Genomic DNA, 16,069 nt, shown 5'->3' with positions numbered 1-16,069 from the left:
ATGTTTTTCGTATTGGGTTATTTGGGAGGAAACCCTTGCAAACACAGGGAGAACATGCAAACTCTGTACAGAAAGGCCCAGTGACCTTCTCGCTGTGACGCGACAGTACTAGGTACTGCGATTTTGACACTTGCCGGGAACTGGGATCGAGCCGGGGACCTTGCAATCCCCACCCGCCGGCTCTGCCTCCAGAGCTACGCGATTGGTCACACGGATTGGTCACGATTGTTATTAATAGGCTAATAATAATCATAACAACAACAATAATAATAATAATAATAATAATAACAATAATACTAATAACAATAGTCTAGTTACTATTAGGCCTATTGTTATTGTTATTATTATTATTTTTAGTATAATTGTTGTTTTTGTTGTTATTATTGTTATTTCTATTAGCCTTTATTTGATGATAACTTGCAGTCAGCCAAGGCGTGCACAGGCACGTTCAAGTGTTAGGTTTATGGACGTGATTATGCTAATCCTGAAATTCAGGTGAGCAGTGAGACGGGATCAGTACAACAGTGCCGGGATAAGTGTCTTTAAATTACTGATGCAGGTCATGATTTGTCAATTACTTGGTATTAAATGTATGCTCACGAACTTCATCTCTGTTCCTTGGTGGGATGCACCTCTCTGTCACCTTCAAAAATGAATGAAACATAACCGGATCCGCTCCCACCAGTCTTGTATAACATTCATTCCCTCGTCTTGTGATGGAAAATGCTCTACATTAAAATAAATAATTAAAGGTTCTATAACAATTTAGCAAAATTTAAATTAAAACATTAAGCGCGTCTTTAGGCTGACTACAATAAGAGGCCACAGCAAATTCCATCATGAGAGAAATACAAATGTATAATCACATTCTGCTCTATGAATTCCAGCTTGTTGACAATTTTAGCATAAAATAAACGCCATAAATTAAAGAGTTGCATCATCTTCAACAATACGGAAATACGTTAGAAATTAATATATGAAGAAATTTAAACCTTTTCAAACCTATTTTGACATAGGCCTATACTTTGGTCACTTGAAACTGGACATTGCACACCCATCATCACCATTGTGGGCAATGATCATGATGTCCTCATTGGCTGTTTTTGTGGAACTGAGAACACTCAAGCTGAGCTGTCTCCCTGGTGATTTTTGAAACCAGTTTTGCAAGCTGTACGTTTGCCTATTGTATCAGTGGGACTGCTCACTCCAGTTTCATGGCCCTATATCTCCAATTTGCATTAATCAAGCAACCACAATGTTTGAAAACAAGGTTTTAAACCAAAACTGGCCATACTGAACACAGATTATGATAGGCCTATGGATTAATGTTGCTGAAAATAAACTACACAATAAATAACGTTATGTATTGTTGAATACTTTTTGGATATCATGTGACCATTCGTAGGGTATCTTAATTTGCTCGATTTTGAATCAGCCTTAGCCTACAAAAGAACACAATTGAAAAGGGGGGACATGCAGAAGGTTGATCACCACTTCTTGTCAGAAATGAAAACACATAATACAGCATTCCATGATACTCCCTTCAATATTGCTCAGGGGAAAGGACATCTCTTTCTCCTAGACAAGCCAAACCCCTGACAGGGGACATTAGATCAGGGTGCAAAGGGTGAGAATGTGTGTGTGAGAGAGGACTTGACTTGCAGAGGTTGATGTCTCTGGCAGCCTGGTGTGAAATTCTTGACATGGGGGGGGGGATTTCATAGGCGGGCAGCACAGTGGCGTTTACGTCCAAGGGACGAAGCCCTCTCAGAGCGCTCTGTGTCAACACTGCCCATTGACTAGCTGAGAGGCCTGAAGTCTGAACCAGCCCTGACCCCCTCAGCTCTCCCCTTCACGTCCTCCTCACAGCTCTCACACTGGGTAAACACTCAATCAATCCATCAATAAATCTATCCCTTCTATCAATCATGGGTGCGGTGAGCTCTGTCCTCAAGCTGCTGAGAGGGCTCCTGTCAAGAGCCGGTGTGCAATAAACCCTGAGAACCTTATGCTTTCTGGGGTAAAGAGAAAACAAATGACAGCTGGTACATCTACATCCAGCTACATGTATAATCAACAGGACTGTAAATGATTCCCTTCTTTAAAGTGTAGTATCTTACACAGCAGCTGAAGAGTGAAATCGTCATCAGTTTCAGAAGTAACAATGTTTCACATAGTAAGAGTAACTTCTCAATGCAAACACACCCCTGACTGGAGGAGGCAATAGGCTCCCAGTGGTGTTTTAACTTAGGCATCATTTTCAAAGCCCTGGGATGTGTATTGAAGAGTGAAAGCCTATGGGTTCCCCCTCAGACAACTGCCTGGATGCCCACAAAAAAATCCAGAGATTGACAGCCACTGGATCCTGGGAACATTCTGATGGCCTGGCAGATTAAGGCCAAAGGCTATTGTAATGCCAACACCCAAAATACCCAAATCCAGATTTATCAGATGTGATTGGATCTTGTTTTACCATTAGCAACAGAAAGACCCCCAGAGGAGACATTGAGACAATGACAAGACAGGGGATTTGACAGTATAGTCCCCATGTAAGCAAGTAGTTTTCCCTATAGCAGACAAGCTCAGCTTCTTACTGTATAGATCACAGGGAACCACTGCTGTCTGGCAAGATCCATCCGACACACTAACAGCCTAAAGAAGAGATGTTGATGTTAATAAGGTTCACATACTGTATTTGGGGCCAGTGAAAAAACATGACAACTGAACATTTTGAGCAGTAAGAGGACATAAAAGTCATGACTCAAAGTCAAAATGTAAACATATAACAGCTATGATTCTACTGTATCGGCAAATGGCCTCACATGGCTAGATAGTAATGAAGCGAAGAGCACAGCATCCACGCCTTTTTGGAAATACTGGCACCTGTGTTCAGAGACATTGTAAAATCAGTAAAGAAAAAAAAGACAGGGAACAAGGTTTTGATCAGGCTTGGTCAGTTGCAGGGTGGGTACAGACACTGTGAGTTATTCATTAACTCAAGCTCCCTATTGGACCTCAGAGTGGGCTGATGGCTTGCAGCAGGTACGTAGGCAATGGGCCAGGGATATTGGATGTCGATCATTCATTAGTCATTATTTGGTCAAATGGATTTAATCACAGAATCAGCATAGCTTTTGATGGTGAAAAAAAGGTTCACTAATGTTGCTGACAAACTTTCTCTATGTATCCAATTTCAAATGTTTGGATACACTAAGAGCACTGGAGCGATAATCTATAGGAAACATTTAAGGGAACATTTGGTGATAAAGGTGGCCACCCCCTTGGCTTAAAGCAATTAATTCAGCATCCTGACATAAACTCTCAGCTCCTTTGACAGCTTGGAGCTGAAATAAAAATGCTAGTTCTCCTGGGAACAGAGGAAGATGGCAGGCTCCTTTCTAGACTGTTTGCTCACAGGCCCCGAGAGCAATCTCTCCCAGTCAGAATGAAATGCAAGGACACAAACAATGTGCCGGGGAAGAGAATGGGAGACGGCGAATGAACAGTTTGGACTATTTGCTCAGCAGAAGGGCAGCCACAAAGGCTGGCCGATGGCTTTCCCATGAATCAAGCACGGCGCCTTAGACTCCTTTTGTTACATCGGGTTTGCATCCCCTTAGTTAGATAAGACTCTGGATGCCTTATGCCTTTAAAACCCCTTTCTCTTCAACACTGTAAAGTCATGTGACCACATCAGTATATGATCTGCCCACAATTCTGTCCCATTTGACTCATTGGTATACCAGCCTATAGTTGCATGGGTAAGCTCAGCCCTGCGTGTGCCGTGTTCAGATGGAGGCTTTAGCTGGTTTACAGATGCCAAGTGTTTGGATCATATCTGGCTGCCACTCACCCAGCAGCTTTTAAGCAAAATAGTCTTGCATGGCGTGAAGATTCACCACCAGAGAGCCAGCACAAATAAGTTGTAGAGATACTAGTTTTATAAATTAAAGTCTTACATTGACTTTTTGACACTGCATTTTGCAGCCCCAACCACCCACCCATCCCCACGAAAGCCCCCCCAGCCCAGATCACTCTGGGTGGCCGGACCTGGAGTCTGAAAGGCATATAGATCACCGCCTAAGCTCTTTTTGCCTTAAAAGAGCGACATTGTACGTCTTAATGAAAGGCGAACAGCTGTTTAACTCGTGAGAACTCAGCACTGAGATATAGTTTTCTTTGAGCATTTTTGCACCTTATCTTTCCGTCCAAATTGCTTGTGAAGACATTCCATAGTTTATTTTTTTGACAGTAGACAGGATCCAATAGACACCCAATGTCTTCATAGAAGCTACCCGATGCAGAGAAGCAGCAAGTGCTTTGGAGCCATCTTATTGCTCTGTGATGCTGTAAAGGTTTATGTGTTAGAATGTTCTGCTGCCACCCTGGCTCTAAATTGACAAGAAGAATGAAGAGGTCATAAGTAATCACTGATCAATCGAGTTGATCATATCTGTGGCGTCTTATCAGGCTTTTAGAGATTGTGTCAATGGTAAACTACATAATCAGCAACATTTATTGATAGATATTAGCTCAACAGTAAAGCAACAAATTGTCATATAAAATCTGGATTAATACAATATCATTTTAGGTACAGTACACATGTGTGATGACATGTTTTGAAATGGAAACTAGCGCCCAGGTTCTGTACATCTCTTCGCAGCTGAAGTGAGTGGGCTAGGCTACAGGCTACTGGGTGGTGCATGCGTCATGTCTCACTGGTGTTGAAACACAGCTCTGGATTTCGCTACACATTCACACATCTCACTCACCGCCATGATTTGAATTGAGTGTTCAAAGTGCAGTGCTCAAAAATTGAACAACTTTCACAGAGAACCCACGCAGAGTATGATAGTATATGACATACATGACACGGAATGCTACTGTACCTATGAAATGAGAATTCTCTGAAATAAATATGCCTTTTTATTCTGGGAATTTTTCACTCTGGAGATGTGAGAGTAAAGTCCCTGTAAACAGCTTCCTGAGCACAGTGTGTTGGCTGTGAGGGGCAGATTACTCAAACATTCCAGACTTGTTTGGTGGTAAGGTTAATGACCACTAAAAATGAAACTACAGGAATATCATGAGAATCTAACACATACAAGGGAAATCCTCTGTATCTCTGCATCTCTGTCTGTATCTCGTCTGTCTGTTTCTGTTTTCCTCGGACACCATAGGCCTGACAACAATTATATTTGGCACTGGTACTGGCAGGGGTCCTGAGCAGACTGTGATGGGGACAGATTTTTAGATTAGGTAACTAGTGCTGATTAAATGTCCATAAACCTGATAAATAATGAGGAATGATAACAATGCAAACACGTCTCTTCCACCATCTTGGATCACAAACCCTCTTGCGGGACCTGCCGAGCTGCAGGGGGATTAGGACTGACTAAATTATACACAATTAGTGATTGTGTGCTCCAATGGGTATCAGAACTAGTACGTAGTTCTAATAGCTATAATAGGATTAAATGCTCTGAACTAACTTACATACTGTAGATGTTTGTACCTATAATGCAGCCACAAAGTAATGTAAAGGGTAAATCCAAAAATGAATGGTCTGATCCTTTTCAAATGGCAAAATATTGCTTCGCACCAATCTGTGCCTCGTGTGTTTATGGGAACGATACTGGGATGGGTACGCTCTGAGATGGGATGGGCTTATGAAAGATTTAACACCAGGCCCTAAGCTCTGAATCGCTCTTTTCTCCCCAAAGCAGGTTTCATCCGAGTGTACACACCCAGGGGTTATGCAGTCTGAGAGAATGTCGGAGGAAGATAAGAGAGCATAAAACCTATCCCCGAGAGAGAGAGGGAGAGAGAGAGACAGAGAGAATGAGAAAAAGCCCTGTGTTTGAAAGGCACTAGGTTATGACCTGCCGGTGGCACCAGCAAGGTATGTGGGCAATGTTTAACAAGACGTCCATCTTACCTGGCCCTCCTCAACGAGGACCTTTGTGTGAGTCATACAGTGATTAGGGCTCTATTTTTAACTAAGCTGCTTACCTATGCTGTCACTCCAAAGAAGTTGCTTTTATGTCACTCCTTTGATTAGGGTTGTTACCATTTAGCAGTGGTGTTTGCAACACGACTGTTGTTCAACACATTCAGGGTCGTTAGAGTGGTGTCCAAGCTTTTGATAATCATAAGAGAATGAACGGTCACTATCCTAAAAACTCTGGCATTAAAGGACTGGTTCGGTATTTAGAATTATAAGCCATGTTATAAGGTTATTAACGATCATTTACAACAGCCCATATCAAAATTTCGACAAACGTTGTACTCTTGAGATACATGTCGCCGCTAACGTGCCCAATGGATCAATAGGTGCATATAGAAATTCACTAAAAAACACCATAAACTATTGTTTTCAAAGACAGGAAACTCACCAAGTGGTCACTGGTGTCCATTGTTGTTCTGACATAAAATCACTGCAAAGTATGATTCGTATAGGGTTTTATTTATCATATTAAATCAATTGACTTGTATTGAAAGCAAAGCTGGAGATGTTTAGATTAATCTGCGTCCAATATTTGTTTTGATCAACAAACACTTCTACCTAACACTATCAATGAAATACCAGCTGCAGAGCAATACTCAACGTTCTCTACTTCTTGTTGTGTAGACCTGTGACCCGGAAATGTCTCTTCTTCTTCTACGGTAGCTTCCAAACTCAGCAAAGAACTCAAATTCTCAAGCGGAAGATTACAAACGTTTCTACCGTGAGTGAAAAGTTCTATGCTAAATGATAAATAAAACCCGATATGAATCATACTTTGTGGCGATTTTAATGTCAGAACATCAACGGACACCAGTGACCACTCGGTGAGTTTCCTGTCTTTGAAAACAATAGTTTATGGTGTTTTTGAGCGATTTTCATATGCACCAATTGATCCATTGGGTGTGTTAGTGGCGACATGTCATACCTCGAGAGTGCAATGTTTGTCAAAATGTTTAAATAGGCCATTGTATATGATCATAAATAATCTTAATTACAGTGCATCCGAAAAGTATTCATATCCCTTCACTTTATGTCATGTTATAGCCTTATTCTACAATGGATTTTTTTTTTATCGCAAAATTCTACGCACAATACTCCATAATGACAAATTGAAAAAAGTTTATTTTTGACATTTTTTCCAATTTATTAAAAATACAACTCAAATATCACATGTGCTTATGTATTCACACCCTTTATTCAATACTTTGTTGAAGCACCTTTGGCAGCAATTACAGCCTCAAGTCTTCTTGAGTATGATGCTACAAAGTCAAAAGTCCAAGTCAACATTATTTATATAGCACTGTTCATACAAGTAAAGCTGAGTAAATGAAAACAGTTAAAATAGTAGATACAAATAAGAAAATAAATATTTTTTTCAAATATAAATAATTACAAAAAAATCAAAACAAGTAAAACTACATGATAAAAGCGAGATTAAAAAGGTATGTCTTATGATCTTGCTTAAAAGTTCCCAGTTTCAGCCATTCTTAGGTTTTCTGGGAGGGTATTCCAGAGTCTGGGGGAATAAAAACTGAAGGCTGCCTCTCCATGTCTCTTGGTCCTGGCTCCAGGAACCGCTAAAAGTTCAATACCAGGGGATCTCAGGGACCTACTTGGTGTATACCGTAAAAGCATGCCTGACATGTATTCAGGTGCATGACTGTAGAGAAATCTTCATAAACTAATAAAATAATCTTAAAATCTATTCTAAAACTGACTGGTAACCAGTATACTGATTGCAAGACTGGTCTTAGTGAGGACACATGCTGAAGCATTTTGGATAATTTGGAGTTCACTAATAGCTTTCTTTGCTAGACCAGATAGGAGAGTGTTACAGTAATCCAACCTGGTACTGATAAAAGCATGCATTTTCAGTGGATGAGGAGCGTCGGTGCACAGACATTTTCAGATCTCTCCAGAGATGTTCAGTCGGGTTCAAATCTGGGCTCTGGCTGGGCCACTCAAGGACATTCACATACTTGTCCCGAAGCCATTCCTTTGTTGCCTTGGCTGTGTGCTTAGGGTCGTTGTCCTGTTGGAAGGTGAACCTTCGCCCCAGTATGAGGTCGAGAGCGCTCTGGAGCAGGTTTTCATCAAGGATCTCTCTGTACATTGCTGCATTCATCTTTCCCTCGATCCTGACTAGTCTCCCAGTTCCTGCCGCTGAAAAACATCCCCACAGCATAATGCTGCCACCACTATGCTTCACTGTAGGGATGCTATTGGCCAGGTGATGAATGGTGCCTGGTTTCCTCCAGACATGACACTTGGCATTCTGGCCAAAGAGTTCAATCTTGGTTTCATCAGACCAGAGAATTTTGTTTCTCATGGTCTGAGTGTCGTTTAGGTGCCTTTTGGCAAACTCCAAGTGGGCTGTCATGTGGCTTTTACTCAGGAGTGGCTTCCGTCTGGCCACTCTACCATAAAAGCCTGATTGGTGGAGTGCTGCAGAGATGGTTGTCCTTCTGGAAGGTTCTCTCATCTCCACAGAGGAACGCTGGAGCTCTGTCAGAGTGACCCTCAGGTTCTTGGTCACCTCCCTGACCAAGGCCCTTCTCCCCCGATTGCTCCGTTAAGCCGGGCGGCCAGCTCTAGGACAGGCCCTGGTGGTTCCAAACTTCTTCCATTTACAAATGATGGAGACCACTGTGCTTGTTGGGACCTTCAATGCTGCAGATTTTTCATTTTGAGTGTCATAGCAAATGGAGTGAATATTTATGTACATGTGATATTTAAAAAAAAGATTCTTTAATACATTTGCAAAAATTTCAAAAAACATTTTTTTCACTTCGTCATTATAGGGTATTGTGTGTAGAATGTTGAGAAAAAATTATGTAATCCATTTTGGAATAACGCTGTAACATAACAAAATGTGGAAAAAGTGAAGGAATATGAATACTTTCCAGATGCACTGTGCTTCTTATAATGCACAATACCGAACCAGTCCTTTAAGCTGATAAAAGTAAGGGCACAGCTCCAGAAGAACCCATAAATGTGATGTGATATGCTGATATACAGACAAGTATCCTCCGTTTCCTTGGTGTGTGGACACAACACAAGAGGCTAACTGATGGGAAAGCCCAGTGTGATGAGGCCTGGTGACATTTACTGCCCTAGAGGAATTATTTACAAGCACATACAGTAGTTTCATGTAAAACATGGATGGCCAGGTGCTCCTTGATAAGAGAGGGTGTGTTCTCATAAAGATTCAAGACATATAACCAAAGCAGACAGGTGTCTCCTAGTCTGTGTCAACACCGCCTCTCCGTCGTTGATTAAAACTGATACTAACCAGCCAGTAAACGTCCTATGGGTGGTAGTCTCCATAACTACATGCTGCACCCTAATACCCATTACAGAGAATCAAACAGGTTTGAAAGGTCACCCCGGTCATGTTCAGTACATACTGTACCAATGTAGTCATGAGGCTTTCTGAGAGTTATTTTTAGGAGGAAAAAGATTGACTAAATAGAAACAGGGCGGAACGTAGCTCAGGAGGTAGAGCGGCCGCTGGGGATCGCAAGGTCCCCGGTTTGATTCCAGCTCCCCGAGTGTGCCGAAGTGTCCTTGAGCAAGACACTAAACCCCCAAATCGCTCATGTGGCGCACGGTGGCGTAGTTCCCAGTACTGTTGCCTCACAGCCAGGTGTTCTCCCCGTGTTCGCAAGGGTTTCCTCCCTAAGAGCCCAATATGAAAAACATGCAGAAGAACAGAGGCTCTTCAGTGCAGTCCCTGACCAGGATTTAGACTGAGCACTTGGACTTGGTCCCGGGGCGCCCCTGGAGGAGGGTGGCTGGGATGGGTTAAATGCAAGGAAGACGACCACAGATGTGTGTGTGCTTGTCGCCGCTAATTTCACTGTGTGTATTTGTGTGTTGATCACCGTGTGATGAATAAAAGACCCTTGAGGTCCTGAATTATTATTACAATTATGAGGACAGCCATGCTTCCTAAAAAAAACATCAATCATTTCCAATCGTTTCATATTGCTCAGTGTCAGCCCCACCCACAGAGGGTGGACCACTCAGATCTCTTGAGGTAAATCATTCACCTGACACTACCACTACAGGCCCTGTTTTTAGCTGGGTCTGTTTACTCAGTGGAGTTTCATGTGTTGTTTTTTTTTACTTCTCTATTTAACTCCTCTCAGTCTCTTCAAGTTCCGCAACATTCCATTCAGACTTGCCTTGGGAGGATAAAACGTAAAAAAAAGGTTTGTCCAGTTCGGCCTGGAACACAAGAAAAGAATCACTGCTGCTCCGGTGGCAAAAACACACAGGGCCGGAGAATGGATTCTCTGAGGATGAATGACGCTTTTTTTTCTACCAGCTTCGTTTCCTCCATCCAATAAAAGCACTTGACAGACTGGAAATGAGCATCCGAGTTCTCATTCAAAGCACGAATTAAGACAGAACATAAGGGCCCCTTTTAATTAACACACACTGTAGAATGAACTATCACCCATTTCAATCATGATAGACATGAAGTGAGTCTGGGGCCGGGCCGGACTAGGATAGGGTTGTCATCGGAAATTGTGTTTTCAATCTGAGGAAATTATGGTAACATGCTAGATAGTTCCATACTTGAATATGCCTATCAGAGGATCAGAGGAACAACCTCTGATTAGTACCCTTATAAGATCTATGATATCAATCTGGATTGATGCTGCTTCACAGTAGAAAAGATTATGAGTAGACAACATGGACCATCTGAAGCTTTTAATGCTGCTGTTGGATTCATCCTAAACTAGTGACACATCTAAAAAGCTGTCATCACAATATCAGATGATAATGGCAAACTATTGCTCAATGACTAGCATACCCCATCTAGAACATAAAGGAAAACATGAAGGCTTGACATCTACTGGGCCTGGATATGACTAAATCCAGTCACAAAGCTAATATGAAATATCAGAGCTCTCGTCAGCAGGGCTGAATGGGACAAAGCAAAAGGAAAGGTGTCCATTAATCATTAACTGTACTAAAAGCCTGGCTCTTTGTATTCCCTTGGAGCCTGGGTTATCTGGCTGCCATGTGACAAGCCCGGGGCCTTTTTCTAGTAGATTGGGGAAAGCCAGTGAGCAAACACAGGTGTTCTGGAGTCAGTGGCGCTGTCAGGGACAACCGCAAACATGAGCAGTAATGCCTGATCCAATGAGACACTGTGTTTGACTGCTGCTTCCTGGTGATCCAACATTTCAAGTCCGTCCGCTTCTGCCCCCCATTCGCAACTATTCACTCTGGACGTTCTAAAGTGTGGAAAAAAAGGAAAAGCACAAGAATATTGGGAAAGCACAGGCATGCTAGCTAGCCCTTTTGAAACAGGAACGGAGGATAGCCAAATGATGGGGGATAAGCAAACTCATTTATGGGGTAAAAGCCCTCACTTTTGAAAACAAAACAAATTTATTCAACTCAAGTGGGGCTATTTCCATAACCTCTTGTGGTAAATGAATGAGTCATGAGAGTCTCAGCCACCAGAGCCACCCACGTGGTTTAAAAGGCAGGAACTAGACAAACGAGAAGGGTCAATGCAATCACATAAAAACCTTTCAATGCATTATGCAGCAAATCATATAAAAAATAAAAAAAATGCCATACTGAATTTCCGGATATGGATAATACATGTTGACCCTTACTGATGAGTAAAAACCAACCCAAAATATTTTTAAATATTGTAAAACTCTGTACATTTGTTTTGCCTGGCACACGTCAGACCGGCTATCTATTTTGTACGTATGTGTTTGTACTTCTCCCCATCCGTGTTCTAATTCACAGCAATCGCAGTTGCTGTAAATTGGTGAATTATCAGTAAAACGACGATAAAGGTGTTTGAAGCAAACACACAGAATCAACAGAAGAGAGGGTGTAAAGTTGTAAAGTTGAGGAAACAGGAAATGAACACAGCCACCGGCTCTCACCGCCTGTTGACAGAATGAGGACAGTGTTTCCACACTGCATTATCTCAGGTATTATCCAGCAACATAGAGGCAAGCTGGAGTAATTTATCTCAGGTCAAAACTGTTATTGCAGTAGTAGTGAGGAACCATCAACAGCTACAGTATAGTATCTAAGTGATGTATTTGCTGTTCTTACAAGACTTCAAAACAGAGAAATCCTGGACTAATTACAGAAGAATGGACCTAAAAGGCAACATCAGGTACCTTTGCCTCCGCGGGGAGACGGCCTGGAATGGCCGACATACTGACTCCCAGGGTGAGGACAGAAGAGATAACAGGTTTGCCATTAACTCATCGTGTCGCCAGCAAATGAGAAGTCTGATCGAAAGTGGGAGGGACCAAGCAATGAAGGAGTGATCCAGGAAAGACAACACATGTTGATTTCAATGTCCAGCTGTCATCACTTTACACTTTACATTATTGGTATTATACACTGATGACACGACACGACTGTTGTCAGTCTCTGTCATGCTGCTCGTTTATTGGTTAAGAGGAATATTGGGAGCTATCATTCTGGACTGTCACAACACAACTGCTGACATCAGAAAACTGGGATTACCTGTGGCCATTCCAATAAAGGTTTACACCTGAATCAGAATCTGAATCAAATGTATTCTGTCCAGGTAGGTTTTCGCACATACAAGGAATTTGTTTTGGACTGTTGGTACATATCAATAAATCGACAAGGTGTAAGATAGAGACAGGATAGTGCAAAATACAGTAGTGCAAAATGCAATAGCAAGGAGGAAAATACGATACAATCTTGAGTAATGTGCAAAATAATGCAGCAGAGTCAGTCAGTGGGGAACACATGCCTTGATGATGAGGCTGGTTGTAGCTGGGAAGAAACTGCTTTTGAGCTGAGAGGTTTTGGTCCTGATGGACCTCAGGAGGGGAGTGCTTCACAGAGTTTGTGTTCGGGGTGGAAGGGGTCGGCGACAATCTTTCTTGCTTGCTTCAGGGACCTGGAGTCATGCAGATCCTGGAGGGATGGCAGGTTGCAGCCAATCACCCTTTCAGCAGAGTGGATGACACGCTGCAGTCTGGCCTTGTCCTTGGCTGTGGCAACAGCATACAAGATGGTGATGGTGAGGTGAGGGTGGACTCAATGATCGAGGTGTAGAGGTCATCATTGACTTTGGCACATTGAACTTCTTCAGCTGCCTCAGGAAGTGCCTTCTTGGTGAGGGAGCTGATGTTCAGCCCCTTGACTTTCAATTACCCCTCCCCCCTCTCCCTGAGCCAATGTCCCAGACGTTGACAGCAGCAACACCAGCAGAGCAGAGCCCTCATTCTGCCCAAACTCATTCTGAAATCAATTTTTTTCAGAAATAAGTCTAGCAGGTGTTTGGGAACTGAAGACATGTCACTGATGGAACAATTTAAGATAAACACAAGGACTAAGGTTAGTTTCAGCATGCCTATGTATGGCTAATATTCATTCAATTTCAGAGTATTTTCAGTGCATGTTTCTACCGTTATGTCAATTGTTTAACTTTATTAATAAATTGTATAAGGCTATGAGTATCAAGAGTATTCTTGTATTCTTCTTTATTCTTGAGTTCTGGTGAGTAGTAGTACAGTGACTTAATTCGTACGTTAAATCCAATTATTGTAAGTCGCTTTGGATATTGACTGTAATGTAAAAAAAAAAAAGTAATGTATTCGTCTCACACATCATGGCGCTGCCCACCGCTGTCTTGCCATTAACCAATAGTTATGGGCCACCTTTAGGGAAAGACTTTGGTATACTACAGTATCACTTGCACTGTCTTTTACTCATGGACTTTCTTAATATGATTTCTTGTATATGTATAGTGTTATGTGTTTGTATGGGGTTGTAGTGTTTATGTTTTTAAGCTCTACCTGAATTGCCCTCCAGGAACAATAAAGATTTATTGAATTGACTATTGTACCCAATCCTTACTGAGGTACCTCGCTTTATATCAATTTCTACTTCTGACTCTTTAGCCCCATCTCAGTACTATTCATCATAATTACTAGGGTAATTTGAGCTCACAATAATATTATTATGACTGCTTTTTTGATTTTTTTTCTCTCCATTAAACCTCTCTAGTTTTATTTCTTCTGATTTAAAATAAAACAAAATAGCAGCTAACAGACAGCTGGATACTAGTCTCTCTCCAGACTCAAATATTATGTTGAATCACTGCGCTCCACATACTACATAATAGTCTGTGCCAATTCGCCGCCCGAGCTGGTGTTCTGAGGGCGTATCGACGGGTCAAAATTTAAAGAGTGACAGGTTGCAGCAGCAAATGAGAGACGCTTACCCAGGTTAGACGGGCAGAGCATATATATGGGTGGGAACCCCTGATCGCGAAAGTGGTTACCGATTGGTGTCGCCAGGATTCTGGTGCTAACAATGAATTGCCAGGATTTGAACACCAGATTTTAGCATGAAGTGTCCCAGAGCCATAGAGAGATCTGCAGTGTGCAGTAACGTAGTTAGCGTAGCTTACGTAGTGTATCAGCGAAAGAGCTCTCATGGGTCTGGCGTTGAGATTAGCTGGACACTGACTCACTGTGATTCACTATGATCTGTAAGCTAAGTTCACGTTCCCTGCACCTGTGTGGTCTCACCCTCTTAGTCTGCGTTAACCTCCAACATGACCTCAGACAAAACCTCTGTGTGTTCACAGTGCAGTAGTGCTGAGGCAGCCAGTGTGTCTGTCCCCAAGGGTCACTGCAGGACACAGGGATAATGAGTTCCTCGCTAGGACTGATTGCTCTGACTGTAGCTCAGCAGAAAGAAAGTCACGGACACACCGCTTGTTTGAAATTTGTCTGCTCAGAAACAAAATGGGAACACTCTGAGCCAGGGGTGTGGAGTCTGAACGAGGCAGCTGTTATGGTCATGCTCGAACTCCAGCCAATGACGGGTAGCTTAAACTGGGGAGAGATGCCTCCCGGGCAGAACACAACATGAAAACACTCACAGAGGACTGGGAGCTCAACTTGGGATGACCTGCCGCTACCTTTTTGAGAATACTAGAGGGAAGAAAACATGTCCTCTCGAGTTTTGCAGTTGCACGGCTCTGTGTAGATTAATCCCATTTAAACACATGCTGTAGGCGAAGTGCTGAAAGGGGGAGGGGGGGGGGCTGTGCGTAGGCTGGGGCAGCTGCTGGGCATCACCTGCCTCCCAGGTAAACATGGCCTGGCCTTCCACAGAGCCAGCTGCAGGACTGGGGAGCCCTCGGCTGGGGGACAGCGGAGCCGAGCCGAGCACAAAGGCGAAACGCTCTCAATGCCAGGCTGCCCGTCTAGGAGGTGTCTGGGCAGGAGACACAATAGTGCCTGATGATATGAGACAAACACATCGCCACGTGTCATCATGAAGTATGATGCAACAGCCAGGTTATAATAATGCACAGTGATTCATTGAAAAAAGGGGAGCTCAGAGTGAGCCTAGACCGTGGGATTTATTGGATGTCTTTAACCTTTAAGAAACCATGGAAGTCACACTGAGATCCACATGTCTTTTTTCCAAGTTTGATGCTTTGAATAGAAAGATCCAATGATCTAGTTTGGCATAGAATTAGGAGAAGCCAGAGAAGACGGACAGTTTGTGAAACCCTTCTGGGGACCAAACCCCAAAATGACTGATTAACCAGGGACATGGGGTCAGGACCCAGACTGGAAGATAATCACAGAGATAAGATAAAAATGGCACATAAAACACATCAACAATATAGCTGGACCTTAAGTGACCCAGATATGTCTAGTGGCACCCAGTAATGGGCACCCCGTCCAGGTCACAAAAGAAGTGACAGACTGAGACCCCATCGACAACATGGACAGCATAACCGGCTGTAAACATAACTCTTGACAAGACAGCAGCACAATGACAGAATGGACTCTCACAAGGGCGAGAGGTTGTTGAGCCCTGCCGGGCATCCATTCACAAAAGAAGGGCTATTTGGAAAAGTTTGTACCCACCATTTACTAGCACACAAAAGCTCTCTTTCAATAACCCCTCACCTGCATTCAGTGGAGCGTCAGCCTGTTCCTAAACAGAAGTTTCACAAAGGGGGGTTGTCTTTGCTAGTGAGGTCCTATCCATTTCACTTCTTGGAAT

The 16,069-nt window shown here is 42.8% G+C and overlaps 1 protein-coding gene across 1 annotated transcript in view; it reads right to left on the bottom strand.

Moving 5' to 3' along the window:
• Positions 1-16,069, bottom strand: part of LOC311310090 (protein CEBPZOS-like) — a 27,609-nt gene extending 11,540 nt beyond the window's left edge. The window contains exon 1 of the mRNA XM_084439494.1: positions 15,973-16,069. Coding sequence (XP_084295620.1) covers positions 15,973-15,978 — 6 coding nt within the window. The 5' untranslated portion in view covers positions 15,979-16,069. The remainder of the gene's footprint in view (positions 1-15,972) is intronic.

The sequence above is a fragment of the Borostomias antarcticus genome (genome assembly GCF_949987555.1).
Source record: "Borostomias antarcticus genome assembly, chromosome: 6".
Lineage (NCBI taxonomy): Eukaryota > Metazoa > Chordata > Actinopteri > Stomiiformes > Stomiidae > Borostomias > Borostomias antarcticus.
The sequence above is the reverse complement of the archived record's forward strand: the minus strand, read 5'-3'. Positions and strand labels throughout refer to the sequence as shown.